Consider the following 19217-nt stretch of genomic DNA (forward strand, 5'->3'; position numbering starts at 1 on the left):
CTATCTCTGTCCATCTGTCTGGCATCTGTAGGTCTGAGGTCAGACGGTTTGCAGTGACACTCGCTACCCTGCAGGTCAGTCCACACTCACACAACATGTTCCTGACCCTGGTGCCTGGCCCCTTGGCACACTCTGGCAGGGCTGTGAACCTGACCACTAGCCCTCCCAGAAGTGACTGTCAGGCCCCGTCTTCAGTGTCTAACTGAGCACACAGTTAAGGGCAGCCTGCTCAAGCTGTCGTTAAAATGCGTATTCATCCCACGTGGGTGACCCAGCCCGAGTGAGCGGCAGCCCCCTGCCTCTCCTGCTCTCACACTGGTGCCCGTGTGGCTGCAGAGCAGGCTGGCTCCACCCAGGGGTGCTGACGCAGGAAGGGTCGCCCATGCAGGGGGCTCAGTCTTCACTGACCCCCCCACCGAGGAGGGGATAGGCTGAACACCACCCTGCACGGTCTGGGGATGAATGCTTTCGCCTTTACTGCCCCTCGGTGAGGTCAGTGCTGTTGCTACCATCCTCATTTTATGACGAGAAAACCAAGGCACAAAAAGAAGATGTTTTTCTGAGGCCAAAGGCAGGAGCGAGTTAAACATTAAGGCAGGACTTGAAGCCTGGTGGTCAGGGCTGCGCATCCACAAAGGCCAGCGGGACCCGCTGTTTGCCCTGGGGTGGGCTTCTCTCTTTCTAGAAGCCCACCCCAAAGGGCCAACGGCTATGAGCTGAGCCATCTGATAAAAAACCCTCAGCTGTGAGCCTGGGTGAGGCTGTACAAAACCCAGGAGACTGGAGGGCAGAGTGCATGGCTCTCGGGCCCAGAGGCAGCCCTGGAGGTGCCATTGCTTCAGTGCTTTCTTCCCCAGGAAGGTGCTCTGGCCTATCCTTCCACTCAGGCTGCATCCCCAACTCTGTAGCCCTCGGAGCCTAAGTGCATACGAGGCATTTATTTCTCACGGTCCTGGAGGCTGGATGTCTGAGATCCAGGTGGCGGCTGGGCTGGCTCCCTGTGAGGCCTCGCTCCTCGGCTTGCAGGAGGCCGCCTGCCCGCTCGGTCCTCACGTGGTCGCCTCTGTGTGCATCCATCCTGGTGTCTCTTCCTCTTCCTAGAGGGCCACCCGTCACATTGGGTTGAGACCCATCCTGACGGCCTCATGTTAACTTAATCGCTTCTTTAAAGACTTTATCCAAATTCAGTCACATTCTGAGGTGTGGGGGGCGGTCAGGACTTCAACATATGAATTTGGGGGTCACCACTCAGCCCGCAACAGCTGGTGTTTCTTACCCCCATGTTCTGATGGGACGACAGGGGCGTCGGAGCCCACGCTGGGCCCACAGCTGGAGCTCGGGGAGCACCCAGGCTCCGACTCCAGGCTGGACCGTGCGGCCTCCCCATCCAGCCGTGGTTACTTTTGCCCACAGCTGGCCATGGCCCACACTGTCCTGATGCTGCCTTTGCATGTGTGTCCTGTCATTGCCCTGACTTTGAATTCCATCCCCCCGCAGTTGACAGAGTGTCTGCAGCTCTGATCAGACTCCTGCACTTGACTCTGAGCATCTGCACAAAGGCAGGGCCAGGCCCAGAGTCCTGGTGAGACCTTCCACCACGTAAGGGCTGGCCTGCAGTTTTCTCCGCAATCCCAGAGTCAAATGTCCCTGTTCCCTTTCCTCTTCCTCCTGCCCTGTACTCCTCTCAGCGTTCACGTAGCTCTTCAGAGCATTTGTCAAGTGCGCGCGTGCACACACACTTACCCGTCTTGTCTCTTAGCCACCTTGGAAACATCAGGGCTTTGCAGAGAATTCATAATAAACTCAACGCATCCCTCTTGCTTTCTGTGTGTGTGTTAGCCTGCTGTGAAGACATTGTCTGTGTGCCGCCTTCTAAAGGTTGCTCCTGAAATGAGCGTTATTCATGTGGTTCTAATGTGGTGAATTCTGTCAATCCCCAAATTTACCATGTTGTCAATGGCTTCTGTAGGGCCCGCATGTTAACCAGGGAGGTTATAGATGGGCTGCAGGCTTTCCTGGCACAAGGACCAGGCTCTGCTCTAAGGCCTGGCAGCCTCTGTGCTTTGCTTTGACAGGTTTTGATCAGCCTATGCAGGGCTTCTTCAGCTGTTTGAATCAGCTGCTGAATCAGTAAGTAGGCTTTTTCTTTTTTAACTCTGATTAAAAAAAAAAAACTACAACAACATTTAACATGATCGTAACCATCTTTAATGGTTTTAACGGAACTGTACAGTTCAGTGACATTAAGTATATTTGTATTGCTGTGAAATGGACCTCCAGAACTTCATCGTCATGCGAATCCAAAACTATACCCATTCCACATCAGCTCCCCCTCCCCCAGCTCCTGGCACCCACCATTCTACTTTCTATCTCTATGAATTTGCCTACTCTAGGAATGCATATAAGCAGAAGCATACACTATTTGTCTTTTTGTGACTGACTTCTTTCATTTAGCAAAACGTCCTCAAGGTTCGTCCACTTTGTAGCACGCAACAGGATTCCCTTCCCCCTTTTCAAGGCTGCATAATGTTCCATTATACATAGAACCGTCTTTTGTTTATCCATTCACCTGTCGAGAGGCGTTCGTGTTGCTTCTACCTCTTGGCCATTGTGAGTACTGCTGCAGTGCACAGATCACTTTGAGGTCCTGCTTCCTGTTCTTTGGGACATAATCCCAGAAGGGCATTGCTGGTGACTCATTTAGTTGCCTTGCAGACAAAGCAACTCAAACTGGTGTCATCCACAGGAAATGTGTAGGCTCCTGCAAGTCTAGAGGTTGGGCTGGCTCTTAACCCACACTCAGTCACGTGACAGTTCTGAACCAATCACTGTGGCCCAGGGAGAGCCATGCACCCACTGGCTGCAGCTAGAAGGCACAGACCAATGACCAGCAAGGAGGATTGGCTCACCAAGTTTGACTGGGCGGTCAGGGGCCATCTCCCAGGAAACCTGGATGCAGAGGACATCTGACCTGGTCCCCTAAAGTCAAGCACCGGGGTTAGGAGCACAGAACAGAGCCGGTGACTTCGGGCCACGTATCCATTTCTCTTTGCCTGTGTTTCTCTATCTTGATAGCAAAGTTGGTTTTGAGAATTATACATGTGAGTACCTATAAAGCATTTAGAACAATGGCCAGCGCTCCACAAATTTTAACTGTTACGGAAGAAGTGGCCAGCATTTCAGTGCGGGAGTTTGTGCCTTAAAATCTTGATTTCTGCTTTTTCAAAAAGCAACAGCACCAGTGTTCCTCCTGAAAGACACTGTCAGACTCAGCAGTCGATGCCCAGCTTAGAGGGACCTAGACTGTGCCCCGCCCCCCACGCCTGCCCTCACTCCGCCTCTCACAGATGGCCCTTGGCCCTTGTAGACACATCGGTCTGGGTCAAACTGGAGAGATGAAGTAACTTAAGCCCTCGGTTTTGAAAATTAGAAAAATGTAACGATTCTGTTGTCACATAAACCTCAGATGAAGTGTTTGATTTTCTCCTTCATGTGCTCACACAAACGATGCAGGGCTCCTTCTGTGTTCCTCCTTTGTCGTAGGCTATTAAATGGCTGTACAAACTGTCTTGGAAAAGACTTATTTTTTTCACTTTTTACTTTTTTTATTTTTGTACAATTTTTGAAGGTTACTTTCCATGTACAGTTATTACAAAATGTTGGCTCTATTCCCCGTGTTGTACAACACATCCTTGAGCCTGTCTTACACCCAGCAGCTTGGACTCTCCACTCCCCACCCCTCTCCTGCCCCTCCCGTCTCCCCACTGGTAACCACTCGTTTCTTCTCTGTATCTGTGAGTCTGCTTCTCTTATGTTATACTCACTAGTCTGTTGTATGTTTTAGATTTCACTTATAAAGTATATCATACAGTATTTGTCTTTCTCTGTCTGACTTATTTCACTAAGCATAAAGCGCTCCAAGTCCATCCATGTTGCTGCAAATGGCAAAATTTCATTCTTTTTTATGGCTGTGTGGTATTCCATTGTATCTCTGGACCACATCTTTTTTTATCCGTTCATCTGTTGATGGACATTTAGGTTGTTTCCATGTCTTGGCTATTGTGAATAGTGCTGCTATGAACATTGGAGTGCATGTATCTTTTCAAATTAGTGTTTCTTTTTCTTTCGGATATAAACCCAGGAGTGAAATTGCTGGGTCATATGGTAGCTCTATTTTTAGTTTTTTGAGGAACCTCCATACTGTTTTCCACAGTGGCTGCACCAATTTACACTCCCACCAACGGTGTAGGAGGGTTTCCCTTTCCCCACATCCTTGCCAGCGTTTGTTAGTTGTGTGCTTTTTGATGATGGCCATTCTGACAGGTGTGAGGTGATGTCTCATTGTGGTTTTAATTTGCATTTCTCTGATGATTTAACGATATTGAACATCTTTTCATGTGCCTATTAGCCAACTACATTTCCTCTTTGGAAAAATGTCTATTCGGTTTTTCTGCCCATTTTTTAATCGGGTTGTTTGGTTTTTCTGACATGGAGTTGTATGAGCTGTTTATACATGTTGGATATTCATCCCTTATTGGTCATATCATTCGCAAATACCTTCTCCCATTCAGTGGGTTGTCTTTTCATTTTGTCAGGTGTTTCCTTTGCTATGCAAAAGCTTTGAAGTTTAATGAAGAGGCTTCTTACAGTGTGCCCTTTCACAGCTCACGAGTGAAGTGCCCTGCCCGGTCAGGGGGCTCTGCAGGTGGGCACGTCCTCTCCACCTGTCTTTAAACAGCTGCTGGGTGACTCACAGCCTGGGCAGACGGGGTGGGTGAGAACAGCCCCGGGGTGACTTCCGCGTGTGCCCACAGCTCTCCCCTGGCATGCAGGGCTCCCTAGGAGGTAAGGCTGGGCCTGGGCCCCTCAGGATGGCCGAGCCGGGACACCACAGCCCCACCTCCCCAGGATGGAGGCCCCGGTGCCGGCCAGGCTCAGAGCTGCCTCCCAGGACATGCTGAGCTGTGCCTGAAGCTGACAGGCGTAAGATCATGTTTCCACGTGGCGATGAAACCCAGAAGTAAACAGGCTGTGGTGTCATCTGGGTCCACCTGAGCCGGTCTCACACTGGCCCAGTTGAGTGGAGGCTCTTGGAATGGCGGCCCAGGTGCCACCGGCCGTGACGGTGGTGTAGTAACCACTGTGCTAACAGGAAGCCTCCTTCTGAGTCTCGGCAGGCAGCCCCGGGGCCTGGACACCAGGGCTCTGACTTAAGCCTTTGCCCCTCGGTTTCTCTGTGACTCAGGATTCCCAAGCGAGGGCTCAAGGAGGCGTCAGAGAGGCAGCGGTGCCTTCCCACCAGCGTCCCTGCGTTCCTCTGCCCGCCCCGTCTCACGGGCACAGGGGCGCTCAGGCAGAAAGACAACCAGGCTGAGCTGCTCCAGACGTCTACACTGGCTGTGTTGATGCAGTTGTATCCATCCAGCAGAGCTGCTCAGTGGGAAAGCTACTTGTACAGACTTAAAGTAATGGATTAGGCAGTGGCTAAATGTGTGTTTTACTTTTCAGAGCAATTTCAAAGCATGAGAAAAGTAATGAAGCTTTTTATAAAATCAGGACTGTTTCAGTCCTCTTTACTGTTTAGCCCTGTTGGGACATAGATCCTTCAGGCTATAATGTAAACGTGTCTGTCTGAGCCTAGTGGAAAACAGCAGTTCAGAATGAAAACGCACGTACTGGTCACCTAATATGTGCCCGGCACCAGCAGAACAGAGTCACCCGGTCTGAAGGGATTAAAAAGCTGGAAGAACTTGTGCCTTACAGGGAAAAGAATTAGCTCTCCACTTTTCACCAGTCCCAGAGAGGGTCAGCCCGGAAAATGCACTGAGGAGGATCTGTTTGACACCTTAGGGAACCCTGTCGTCGGGAAACCAGTGAACCAATGAGGAGGGAAATGGGCCAAAGGGGATGTTAGACTGTGGGCTCACACATGCTAAAATTTCCTGCTAGAATCTCAGGAATGCCTTCACTTGTCAGCTGGAAGGGCCAGCGTCCTGCCCTCCACTTAGGGACCGAGACACCAAGGGCAGGCTGTCCCCATGGTCACATCACTCAGAGAAGAGAGAAGTTCCAAACAGGGACCCCAGGCAGCTGGTGCCACTGAGCCTGATGCAGGGGCACCTGGGGACCATTTGGCTGGATCAGAGACCCCCCGCCCCAGTCCTCCCACCCCTCCACCCCCAGCAGCTTTTTTGATCAGCAAATAATTTCCACATCCTCTGCTTCCTGGGTGTCCCTTCTGGGAGCCCCCTTGTCAGGGACCCCCTCATTCCTCCTGCACATCTGGGCCTGGGGCTGGGAGACATGCCATCCTTGGGGACAGTCTTCAGGCTGCACTTGCTGAAACCCCCATGCGACGGAGGCTGTTCTTAGACCTTCCAGCTTTGCAGAGACCACGCCCGTGAATGATTACATCTGCCTGGAGACTGATGACCGGTCAAACTAACACAAGCTCATCATAAGAGCTACACCTGCTGAGGCTTGAGTGTGCGCCAGGCCTGTCGTCAGACTTGACCTGCACGCAGTCTCCTGGTGGCTCCTTGCATGAGGGATGATGGTCCTCAGCCCCATTTACAAGTGAGCAAGTCAAGGCCTGCAGGGACTAGTTTTCTCAAGGCCACAGTTGAATCAGCCCCCTAATTGTTTAAACTGGTACAAAGATATAGGAGAACAATTGTGCAAGCCCAAGATGAGGACACAGACGTGATAGTGGAGTGTGCATCTGATTCTCTTCCCATATTTAAGAAGTTTTGTTACACATTTATTCTAAAAGCTTCTAATAAATAAAGACGAGGAATCTTGGGGATGACTGATTACCTCCTAACCATTGCCTGTGTTTTCCGGACTTGCTATACTAAAGAAAACGAAAATAAACTTTATTTTAAAACTCAAAAGAATTCTAATAGAAAAACTCGGGGAAAGTGCAGCTGTTGGGGGGACGTCTCCAAGACCAAGTGGGGTGGAAGAGAAGGGTGTGAAGGTGCTTCGAGGAGTGGAGATGAGGTGCTTTACTTCCCAGGGGGCAGCCCCCAGCTTGGACTCTGGGGCAGGTGAGGAAAACTGAGGCTGGAGCCCGGCATCTCCTAGGAGGTTATTCCGGGTACTGGCAGGTTTTGCTGAGGCGAATGCTTTCTGGCCCATACAGCCAAATTATTTGGGGGCCACTGTAATTGTGAGTTAGACAGGTGGTCTGCATGTGAAAGGTTTCATTTACTGGCTGTAGTCTGTTGGCTGTAGACAAGGCTGGAAACAATTCTGTACAGGTTTCCTAAAATGACGGGCTCTGACACTGATCTCATTTTTGTTACAAGAAGATGCCATTTCCAAGGCAGGCGGGACTCTGGCGAGGAGGCTCGGGGGGAAATCACGGTGTCACTTGTCATTATCTGTATGCTCACTGCTCTGTACTGTGTCTGAGTGGCTTTGAGGTAGCAATTTTACTACATGTGTGCGTAAGTGTCCATAGGAGCACAGTACCCCAGCATTGTTATTAGTCACTTAGCTTTTCCTTTTCACTTTTGCTGGCATATTAGCATTTTATGATTTCTAAAGTTTTTATACAGAATGTATCTTGAAACCAGCACCTATTAAGAGTCTCTTCAATATTTAAAATGTTGGTACAAGCCACTGTGGAGAACAGTATGGAGGTTCCTTAGTAAACTCAAAATAGAGATACCATATGATCCAGCAATCCCACTCCTGGGCATATATCTGGAGAAAACCACAATTCAAAAAGATACGTGCACTCCTATGTTCATAGCAGCACTATTTACAATAGCCAGGACATGGAAACAACCTAAATGTCCATCAACAGATGAATGGATAAAGAAGATGTGGTACTTACATACAATGGAATATTACTCAGCCATTAAAAAGAATGAAATAATACCGTTTGCAGCAACATGGATGGACCTAGAGACTATCATGCTAAGTGAAGAAAGTCAGAGAAAAACAAATATCATATGATATCACTTATAGGTGGAATCTGAAAAAAATGATACAAATGAACATATTTACAAAACAGAAACAGACTCACAGGCATGGAAAGCAAACTTATGGCTACCAAAAAGGAAGGGTGAGGGTAAGGGATAAGTTAGGCATATGGGATTAACAGATACACCCTACTGTATCTAAAACAGATAACCAACAGGGGCCTGCTGTATAGCACAGGGACCTATACTCAGTACCCTACATTAAGCTGTAATGGAAAATAATATGAAACTATATATATATATATATATATATATATACACACATATATATGTATACACATATGTATAACTGAATGACTTCGCTGTACACCTGAAACTAACACAACATTGTAAATCAACTATACTTCAATAATAAATAAAACTAAAAATAAATACATAAATAAAAATACATTTGCTACATTAGTCCAGACCCAGGTGACATTTTGAAGACACCATCTCCACATCTGTGCTATTCAATCGGTCCCAAACATCAGGCAACTTATACAAATAATTAATGAGGCAAAAATAACCGCGTCGTCTGGCTAAGCCGGCAGGGCTGTGGTGTGGGGACGATGTGCAGATGCAGGGACCACAGCCCTGTAGGCTCAGACTTTGGCTCCATCTCATTGCGAGGGCTTTGCTCCCCAGGTGACTTTTGGAGGTGCCTCCCACTAGCTCTCTGACAGCCTTTGGACACAGCAACCTGTGGGTCTCGTGGCTGCCTTGCGTCTGTGTTCCGCAGCATCTCCAGACCCCATCTCCTTGTGCTCTGCGTGCGAGATGCCTCCTGCCTCAAAGCAGCGCACCGGGAGTCCTGCCTGCTCCCCCGCCCCAGAGTTAGCCCTTTCCTTCTCGTCTTGGGCGTATTTTACAACCATCTGGGATGTTCTGTGTCACTTCCTGACTCTGCCTTTCTGAAACTGTTCTAACACAGTTTCCACAAGGAGTTATGTTTGCTCTGCTGTCTTGAGGAAAATGTCACATTTAACTCTGCTGAGGGCATCCTGTGGTGCCTTCCCATGACACGGGAGACACAGGACGGGCATTGAGACAGAAAGTAGAATCTAACAGTGTAGAAAGAGAAAAACACTCAAAATGCAGGGACTGAATGTCTGTTTTGAAAAGTGGTCTGTTCAGTAACTCCAGGGCTCTTGTAGGAGAAGTCGCTGTCTTTGGTCTGAGGAGGATGGGGTGATACACAGGCTTGGGTGCAGATCATCCTCAGCTGGCCGGGCAGCCCTGGCGAGGTGTTCAGGGAAGGGCTTCCCCCAGTGTAGACCTATACCGGTGGCTTCAGCATCCCCTGGGAAAATGTGAGAAATGCCGTTCTCAGCCCCAAGCCCGAACCACTGAATCAGAAACTCCTTGGGGAGAGGGGTCACTGAGCAAGCCATCTTAACAGAGCCAGACCTTCTGGTGATTGTCTGGGTGCAGGACCCCTGGGCTGGGGAGCCCAGTGTGGGGCTCAGACCCCTCCGTCTTTGAGCTGTGATATTCTTCCCATTTGTGAATCGCCAACCCAGGGGTGTGGGTTCTGACTTTACTACATCGCCACCCCTTCTGCCCATCTCACTGTGGTGCCTTCTTTGTATCTTTAGTTGTGGAAAATTTTTTCTGCTAGTCTGCAGGTTGTTCTCACAAATACTTGCTCTATAGATAATCAATTTTGGTGTGCCTGTGGAGAGAGGTGAACTCAGGGTCTTCGTAGTCCAGCATCTTGGCCACCTCCCGAATACTTCTTATTTTAAATAACTCAAAGTAATAATATTGTCTATTTTATATTATATAATTATATGTGTGTATAACATATATATATACGTATGTACGTGTGTGTGTGTGTGTGTATGCTATTTTAGAAATCCTTATTTCCTAAAGTGGTTAAGAATAAACACCAAGAGAGCTTAGAGATATATGTGATGGGAACAGCAGGATGTGTGTGTGGGGGGGGGGGTGTAGAATTCATGCAAAAATCCTAATAAAGACTAACTTTGTTTCTGACCTTCCTGGGCACCAAGGCAAAAAAGCGAGGTGGGCAGACACTCAGCCAAATAGCAGGCATTCGTTTCATCAAAAGTGGGGGAAAGGAAGATCTAAATTTTAGGACAAATTAAAGTGGATGCTTTTATAAAAGACACTGAATACTATGATAGATAATATCCCCAATAGCAGTTCTACATAAGATACAAAAATGTTCTTCCTTTGGTCATTTTCATGTCAATTTTAGGTCATTAGCAATGGCTGAACAGTGCATTACAGAAAACTAAGCAAAAGTGGGCCACATACTTGGTTCTCTAGAGCTCTAATGATAAAGGGAGCGAACTTGAGAGAATCTAACAGAGGAACAGATGATATTTTTCCTGGATTGCCTGTCTCAGAAGGAAGGTGGCTCACTTCATGCCAGACCTGAATCGTAGTTCATTCAATTTAGGAACTTGGCACGTCCCTGAATGTCACCTTTTCTGAGCTGTTGATTAAATACAGTTCCCATGCTTTAATATACTAGACAACCTGGAGCCAGGGTTTCTATTCTGATGAAGCAGACTGAAGCATCAGCTTTGTTCCTGACAACAGAAACTACCATCCTGATCCCCAGAGGTGAGGCCCCAGAAATACATATGTAAGAGAGGGCTGGATCTTTTTCTCAAAAATATTTTAGAAGATATTGAAATCTCTGGACAAATGGAACCAAGATTTGTTCCATAGGACATGGAAGAAACTCTTTTGGTGTAGAAGAATTTAAATGTAGGTGTTCTCCGCAAGATTCAGTTCACATTTTCTTGGTGCAAGGACCTCGAATTGACTTTTGCTTAGGACATGTTTTTGTGTGATTTTGAATAGACTTGTCCTGTTTATGAGCCTGGCAAAGTATGTTTCTGTAACACATACTATCAGGGGTAGATGAAATCATGTGTTGGCTGGGACTTCATTTATAATTTGCAAAATAGGAATCATTATTTTCATACTGCAGAGGACACTGGATAAGTAAGGAGTTCTTTGGACATTGCAGAATATCAAAAACCCAACTACCATTATATGGTTTCAAATATTGATGTTGAACTGTATATCTGATCGTTGTTAGCCAGTGGTCTAATATCTTAGGCTACTCTTAAAGCCATGACATCAGCGTGGAGGAGGAATTCTTTTAGCTCTTTGCTAAATAGAATAGGCACATGAAAATCATATGAGACTTCAGTTTCAATATGGCGGAACTGAGTCTAAGAACCATCAACCAAAGTCAGCGTTGTGGCTGCTGAGAGAAACTGGCCAACCCATCCAGGTGTAGTCTTCCCCAGAAAGCAGCTTTCCTCTCTGCAGATTCCCTGTGGGAATCTGCTCAGCCCAATCTGCCATAAGGCTTTCGGCTCTCTCCTAAGGCAACAGTGATGGTCACGTGTACAAAAGAAATCTAGTTCCTGAGGTTACTGACACCATCATTTAGTACAGGAAAACAGTCAAGAAACATTAAACAAAATTTTTTTTCAGTGTGTGGAGGAAAGACCACAAACTGATCAGAGGAACTAACTCCAAAGGCAGTAGGGCTAATTTAGGCAATAGAGCAGAACTTTCAATATTTGTTGTTATTGCTTCAGAAAATTTTAACAGATTAGTACATACATAAAACAAGAGCACGCTAGTATTGAAAAACACATGAAAAAAAGAACTCCCGAAAGTCCTTGGAAATGAATACACATCCTTAGAGACATACACAATTAGACACATTTTGGTGAAATGTTTGATATCCATGGATAACGAGGAAAATCTTACTAGCTTCTAGAGATAAGGTTATTTATAGTTGGAGAGAATCATGCTAGCCTTTGGGTTCTCATCTGTGAGGCGGGATGCCAGACAACAGTGGTGCTGAGAAGTCAGTCTTGAGGAAGAAGGATTTTGATCTGAATCTGACTTCATTTTAGCCATACTGATAGTGAAGGATTAAATGCAGACAACCTTGTGAAGACACAAGAGGGCTTAGAGAGTAAACTAGATCCTAAACTAGATTATTCCGAGAATAGAATTACTCAAATGTGTAATCTGAATAATGGAAGATAAATCCAGGAAAGGGAAACATGATCTGCAGCTGTCACGTTTAATATATTTTTGAAAAGAAAACTTCCTATCATGGAAACACCATAATATGAAACTCTGTGTGTGTGTGTGTGTACTTCATGCAAAAATCAGGGCAATTTAGACATTTGTTAGACAAGACTATCTAATTCCAAGAAACATGTATTGAACGAGTTACAAAACAATGGGTTTTGTGGGGTTTTTTTTTTTGCTCACATATCTGGGAATTTTAAGAGATGAATCCTTATTACGGACATGGTGGGGTCCCCAAGCCCAAGCGCTGTCTTAGGTCTGTGCTCTTCTCTGTCTGTGGACAAGCCCTCTCCATGCGCTGGTCCAGATGACTGTCATTTATCCAGGACCCCTCCCACTCCATGGATTTCAGCCCAAGGAGACCACCTGCCCAGCATCTCTGGCCAGAAGGCCCTGAGAAAGGCCTTGATTGGTCCAGCTTAGGACACGCGCCCATCTTTGGACCACGGTTCCAGCTGACCAGGTTTGGGTCACATCCATGACCCACATCTCACATCCGTGCCCTGTGGCCAGGAGTAATGACGGGGCAGTTAGACTCGCCCAGCTGTTGAGAACGAGGTTAGCTCCCGGAAGGAGGAACTCACGTAGCACAGACAGGGAGGGGGCAGTGCAGACGGATAGAAGCAGCAGCTGTTTTCTATATATGTTTTCAAAGAACCGCAAGCGGAGAACAGGCTTGTCCTCACACGGGTGAAACTGGGATTTTCTCTGTGTCTCTAACAGGCACGTTAGGATTCTAGGATTAGGGTTATGGTTCAGGCTTTGGAGAAATATAGATGGATTGAGGCCAAGAGTACCTTACTTGGCTCTTTAGCTTTTTTTTTTTTTTTTTTTTTGTGGTATGGGGCCTCTCACTGTTGTGGCCTCTCCCGTTGCGGAGCACGAGCTCCGGATGCGCAGGCTCAGCAGCCATGGCTCACGGGCCCATCTTCCCGGGCCAGGGCATGAACCCACGTCCCCTGCATCGGCAGGCGGACTCTCAACCACTGCACCACCAGGGAAGCCCCTACTTGGCTCTTTAAAGAATTCAGGTCTATTTTAGATCCGTAAATGCTTTCAAGGTCTTTATTATCCTGCCTTCTTGAAAAAACTAAAATATGTATTCAGGTATATGGTACTTCTCTGTAGTGAACTGGCTACACTGATATCTTCATCATGCAGTATCTTTGAGGATCCCAGGTCTGTGGGGCTTTTGGACAAGAACATTAATGTAAAATGTGGATTTTTTATATGATAGGTTTTTTTTTCATTGAAGTATAGTTGATTTATAATGTTGTGTTCATTTCTGCTATACAGCAAATTGATTCAGTTATACATACATATATATATATATACATTATTTTTTAATATTCTTTTTCAAATATAAAATGTTAAATGGTGCCCTTCCAGCTAAAGAGACTGTCATTTTGAAGAGGAATAAATATATAAACTTCACTTTGAGGAAACTGTAACTGAAAAATCACTGACAGGAAGAGAAGGTGGCCAGGACTGGAGCCACCAGTCGGGGCAGAAGCCTACAAGCTGGTGACAGAGGTTCTCCTGAAGAGTAGTTCTGAACCCCGCCTCCCACCCCTCTTCCTCTTGACGTGTGCACACGTGTGCACACGCTGACACAGTCATATACGGCACATGAGACATCATACAGCCCAGCCACTCGGCAGTACGTGCCGTTTCCCACTCAGCCTGTGTATCTGTGCTTTTGCCCATCTTTTGATCCAACCGCGCTTGTTTCAGGACCCAGGTCAGTGGCCACTTTCTGTCTCCTCTAGGTAGGAGGATGCCCCCGGGTCTGTCTCCCTGTGTTCCCCTCCCACCCATAAACTGACTCACCTGTACTGTGTGTGGTGGTGGGTTTAACCCAGGGATGTATTCCCCTGGGAGACCACAAGACTTTCCAAGGGAATCTACATCCAGATGCTATGTGTCCACGTGTATTCTTTCCTAGAACCAAGGTGCCTGAGAGCTCACAGGTGGGCAGCATCCGTGCAGGGCTCCCCCCAGCTCCCCTTTGCTGAATGCCTGTCTCCCCTCCTCGAAAGAGACAGACATAGCCCCCAGCCATCAGGAATTTCACTTGGATGTGGTTTCCTGAGGTGAGCAGACCTTATCCTGATGCCTGACAAAAACACACACAGCATTTTTGGTAGTGGGCTGAGCTTGCAGATAAGTCCCTTTCACCATCACGTGGTTTCCATGTTTTCTTTCCAACTAAATGGACAACGGATCTAATCCAGTTGTCAGTTAAAACACATCATTAAGCATAAATTTTATGACCCGTCAATCAAGCGATGTGTAACAGAGGAGGAGTTTTAAAAAACTGAGTGGAGTGATGTCACTATAGCCAAACTCTTAATTCACCCCCACTCGCTCATGCGAACAAGGCTTCCCAGTTGCCTAATAGTGATAAGAATGAAAAATGGGAACTGCATTAATGCCAAACCCCGCCCTGCTTTAGTGATCAGTAATCCAGTAAGTTTTAAGAATTCTTTGAAAAAAGCCTTATCTGAGTCATTATGAGATGCATGTCTAATGACACTTTACCTTTTTGTTTAAGAAATGTCAACATTTCTAAAATATTTATGCAATTTTCATTGGATCTTTCCTATTCATTATCACGATGATAACTTCTCGTATAGAAAAAAAAATTAACACTATCTAGTTATGGTGAGAGAAAATAAAAATTAAATTTTAATTTATATATATATTTTTATACCAAGAGATTTCATCAGTAGAAAAGCTCTCAAGCACAAAGTACGTTCAGTTAGGATGAGATGAGCGTCCACGGCGGCGTCGGGGGGTGGGTAATAATTTCAAGAAAGAAGAGCCGTGTTCTAGAACGCTGCCTGTCCAAAGGAGAACTTTCTCATTCCTTTCGTCATGCAGGGTTCTGGACATCAATACATTGAATACTATCATGTTCAGATTCCTTTGTTACATTTTGTAAAATGATGGAACAGATTTATTTTAAATATTAATAATTACAATGAAATTGCATCTGTGGTAACTAATTGAACTCGTGATGGAAAGGTTCAGATGTCAGTGAAGAGGCAGGTGGGGTGTATACGACAAAATGTACTGACCTACATCTTGTCAGTTCAGAAGCACCTTACCTGTGGCTACCTGACTTTCCCCTTTATTCCCTGTGCATAGACCAGAGGGAACTAAACCAAGGTGGGGTGAGATGGAGGACACGTGATTTCTGTTTGGCGTTTTGTAGTTACTGAGCCAGGAAAGTAAAGTGGTTCAATTTAGAAAGTTTTTTTTCTAAACTAATGGTTAAAGCGAGAAGAGTTTTCTTGTAAATAGTTGATTAACCAGGAGATTGGAGTGTTTTGGTTCATTGTGATTTTGCTGTATATTGATATTTTATAGCTCTTTTACCAGTTTGGTTCTCTTTATTATTGAATTATAATATTTGGTATTTGGATACATTGAGCAAGGACACTTGAAAACTCACCAGCTATCTTTAAAGGCTTAATTTGTTTTTGTTTTTGTTTTGCTTTTTCACCAGCTATTTTGGATAAGGGGATGTTTACATTTTAATGTAAAAAATGAAAACAGGTATAAATAATGTTTTATGTATTAAAAAAATGGAGGCCAAAATACCCAGAAGATATTTACATTTGGTGCTAGAAATTTTCTTTGGTGACTTTGTGAAAGAAAAACTCAGTGGAACTCATGCCAAACTGAAATGATGGTGTTCGACCTGAGGAATTAGTAGCCTTAATTTAGCACTTCCTTCTTCTTTCTGCTTTACGCCTGAGCTCGAGAATTTTTGCCGTCATTTAGCTGAAATGGCGTTTGAGCCATGAGATTATGTAATTCAGGTGGAGAGCAATGGAAGTGTTAATATTCTGGACTCGGGCTCTGTGGCTATTTATTTGGAAGAGAATGTCATCGTGAATTTATATTTGGCATCTGCTAACGGCAAATTGAGTTTTTCCACATTTGCAAAAATCCCGCAATAATAACTCTTCAGTTCAAAAAGGTTGTTCACGCCTTAAGAGAAGAGGAAACTTGCCAACGCATTAATCAACCCAAAAAGAGCGACTTACGCTTAGCGGTGACGGAAAATAGCAGAGAGGAAAAAAGGCCACGCTTTGTTTCTTTTAAGATTCCCAATTAGTCACCAGTCAACTGTCAAAAATGTTTACTTCCTCTCTTTCGATTTGGAATTTCAAAGAAGGATAGAATTCTAGATCTAGAAGGGATGTCATGCTTATCTATCTAGAAGGGATGTCATGCTTATCTATCTAGAAGGGATGTCATGCTTATCTATCTAGAAGGGATGTCATGCTTATCTTACAGAAAGGGGAAAGGGTTGTGCAAAGTTCTGAGTAGAAATTGGACCGGGCTGTGGGATTCAGGCTGGGTCCCTGGACCACTGGCTTGGTGGAAACCCTCAGGGGCTGAGTGAGGCTAGAAAGTGGGCTGCACAGAAGGATCTGCAGGATGGGACCTGAGGCCAAGCAGCTCCAAGTTTTCCTTTTGTGTCTTAGGCTTCTGTTTAGAATCGATAAAGAAAAAGCAGTTTCCTGCTCCATCATCTCAAACAGAAATTGTCAAAACATGTTAATAGTTCATGAGTTTAACAATAGAAGTCAGTGGAAAAGAGAAAAGGTAATAAGCGAGCAGATGCGGGTGTCTGATTCCAAGCAAAAGAGTCTCAGGCTGACAGCGCAGACTGCGGGGAGAATCAGAGATGGCCTGAAAACGAACAAACTAATGCTGACCCAGGTACACAGCCTCATGGGGATGTCCATTCCCATCTTCAAATCCCTGCCGGATTTGACAGCCCTCTCGGAAGTGGTTCGCAGGAAGCTTGAGCCTTAGCACAAGATCATCTCTCTTACTAGCTGGCAGGCCTGCCCGGTGCTCCTCCGAGCATCCTTCCATCCTCCCCCACTCCTGCCCTCTCTGGATGGCAGGAGCGTCCAGGAGTGACATCTCCGGCAGAGTCGCTGGCTGTGTGGACAGAGTAGCCAGCACACAACATCCGAGGTGTGACAGCTTCTCAGCAGACCCATGGCCGAAAAGGCTTGGGTGGTATGAATCCACAGGCAGTGTTTCTTCTCCGGATTTGCCCTCTAATTAAGAGTCTTGCAACAAAAGCCAGGAAGAAAGCTAGAAGAAAGAGGTCATTGTTCAGAAGCATTCACTGCATTCAGACACACTGCCTTGTGCCTTTGCTTCTCTAAACAATTCCTCCCTTGTTTCTGATCTTTATTTGTGAGCTCTTTTGTGAAATGTCTGGGGTTTTTTGTTTTTGTTTTTTTGTTTTTTTGATCTTGTTCTTTTATTTTACTGTTTGGGATCTCCAAGAAACCAACACCTCCAGGAATTTTCTCCTTGGTGCTCTTTTGGATTTGTTAATTCTGAGTCTGCTGTCTAGTTAAAATATCGACGGTGTTGAGTGTGTATTGATGGTGTTATGACGTCACTTGTCTATCAGGGCATGAGTCTGTGGGGTTTGCACTCGGCCTGTGTGTAGCCTGTATTCATTCCAGGCATCCAGCAATTTACTTATTGAAGGAACGCTTTTCAAACAAAACACACTGAAACTACGGCACAGCACACTCCTTATTTCCTGGATGACCATAAGCAGTGCTTAGATCCTATGCCTTGAGGTTTAAAATCTATATCTACATTCAATTTAAAACACACCTCTGGTCTGAGGCTGGTCCCGAATTCTATATTCCTGTCCACCACCTCCATGTTAGGGGGATTCTTCTCCAAGCATGGAGCTTTCAACCTCAAAGCTCAGGAAGGGGAAAATCGGTATCCGCGCTCTCCTAACGCTTAACTGTCCCTCGGAATAGCTGGACAGATGTGACGCGTGGCTGCAGTGCCCCATCATCACAATTAGAGTCTGATGGAGTGAACCCGGGCCTCCGCAGTGAGTCACAACTCGGTGCCTCTTATTCCCTCTGCTGCCCTAAAGGACATTCGGTGCTCAGGGGACAATGACCTCCACCTAGAACACTTCTGCTCTCATCCTTCTGCATTTTACTTGCGGGTTCTCTTCTACGAGCGTCTCTTATTTAAACCAGATCTTACTCTCACATGTAAAAATAAAGAGAAAGCCAGATGCTGTCAATGACTGTCATTCATATTTAAAGCCAAATTGTACATGTTCCTGGGAAGTTAGAAGTTCCCGAACAAGATGAGTGTTTTCAAAGTTTGTTTCTATTTTGAAAACCCCTAGTTTCTCCAAAGAACTCATTTTCAAACAACTTCTGTTAAACCAAGGGTCAGACTAGAAACAATTGCATTCACCGTGCCATTAGTTAGAATTTTTTAATGTTGTTTGCTTGTAGTCACATACAGGATAACAATTCCAAAGGTTAATTCAAAATATGCTGATTTTTTTAGGGAAAATGTTCTCAATCACATATGCACGTAACTCCTTCCAAGTTAAAGTGTGTCCAGAGGGAAGTGGTGTGTTTGACGGGTCTTCCCTCACACCCCAAATTCCAGATTTCAAATGAGTCAGGCAGTGGGGAACTCACTGGAGCATTGCCTGACCTGCCCTTGTGTGTCTCGTCCAGTGAGCCTGCCCCTGGGGCCTGGCGGTCCCTGCGGTGTGGACGGGGTCCCGCCACTGCCGTCGGAGGCCGAGGAGACTGTGTCTGTTGGCAGCTGCTTTGCCTCAGAGGACACAACAGAGGACTCGGGAGTGATGAGTTCCCCCTCGGACATCGTGTCCCTGGATTCCCAACACGACAGCACGAAATCCAAAGACAAGTGGGCCACAGACCAGGAAGACTGCAGTGACCAGGACCTGGCTGGGACCCCAGAACTGGGCCCCCAGAAGAGCCCCTCGTGGGATAGGAGTGGCTCTGGGAACTGGCATCTGAGGTGAGTCATGGACGGAGGGAGGTCTTTCGTCCCGGTGACCCAAGCAATATTTGTTAGGTCACCACACCCTGATTGGGGACTTGTTATCCATAGTTTTGTCTTCATGCTCTTTCTAGCTCTGCAGGTATTTACAAATAATACATAGTATTGGCTTGTTTGTTTGTACCTTTTATATAGATGATACCATACTCTGAGTGTAGTTTTCCACTCAACATCATGTGTTTAAGATTTATCCCTGATAACGTACGTGTTGTTAGTTCACTTATGTATCCATTTCTTAATGAATGGACA

At 46.0% G+C, this 19217-nt stretch overlaps 1 protein-coding gene across 12 annotated transcripts in view; it reads left to right on the forward strand.

Moving 5' to 3' along the window:
• Positions 1 to 19217, forward strand: part of COBL (cordon-bleu WH2 repeat protein) — a 257272-nt gene that overhangs the window by 208900 nt on the left and 29155 nt on the right. For all 12 annotated transcript variants that reach the window (XM_082632720.1, XM_082632724.1, XM_082632718.1 and 9 more), the window contains one exon: positions 18617 to 18926. In XM_082632720.1, the coding sequence (XP_082488846.1) occupies positions 18617 to 18926 (310 nt within the window). The remainder of the gene's footprint in view (positions 1 to 18616; positions 18927 to 19217) is intronic.

The sequence above is a fragment of the Mesoplodon mirus genome (assembly GCF_964341445.2).
Source record: "Mesoplodon mirus genome assembly, chromosome: 9".
Taxonomy (NCBI): domain Eukaryota; kingdom Metazoa; phylum Chordata; class Mammalia; order Artiodactyla; family Ziphiidae; genus Mesoplodon; species Mesoplodon mirus.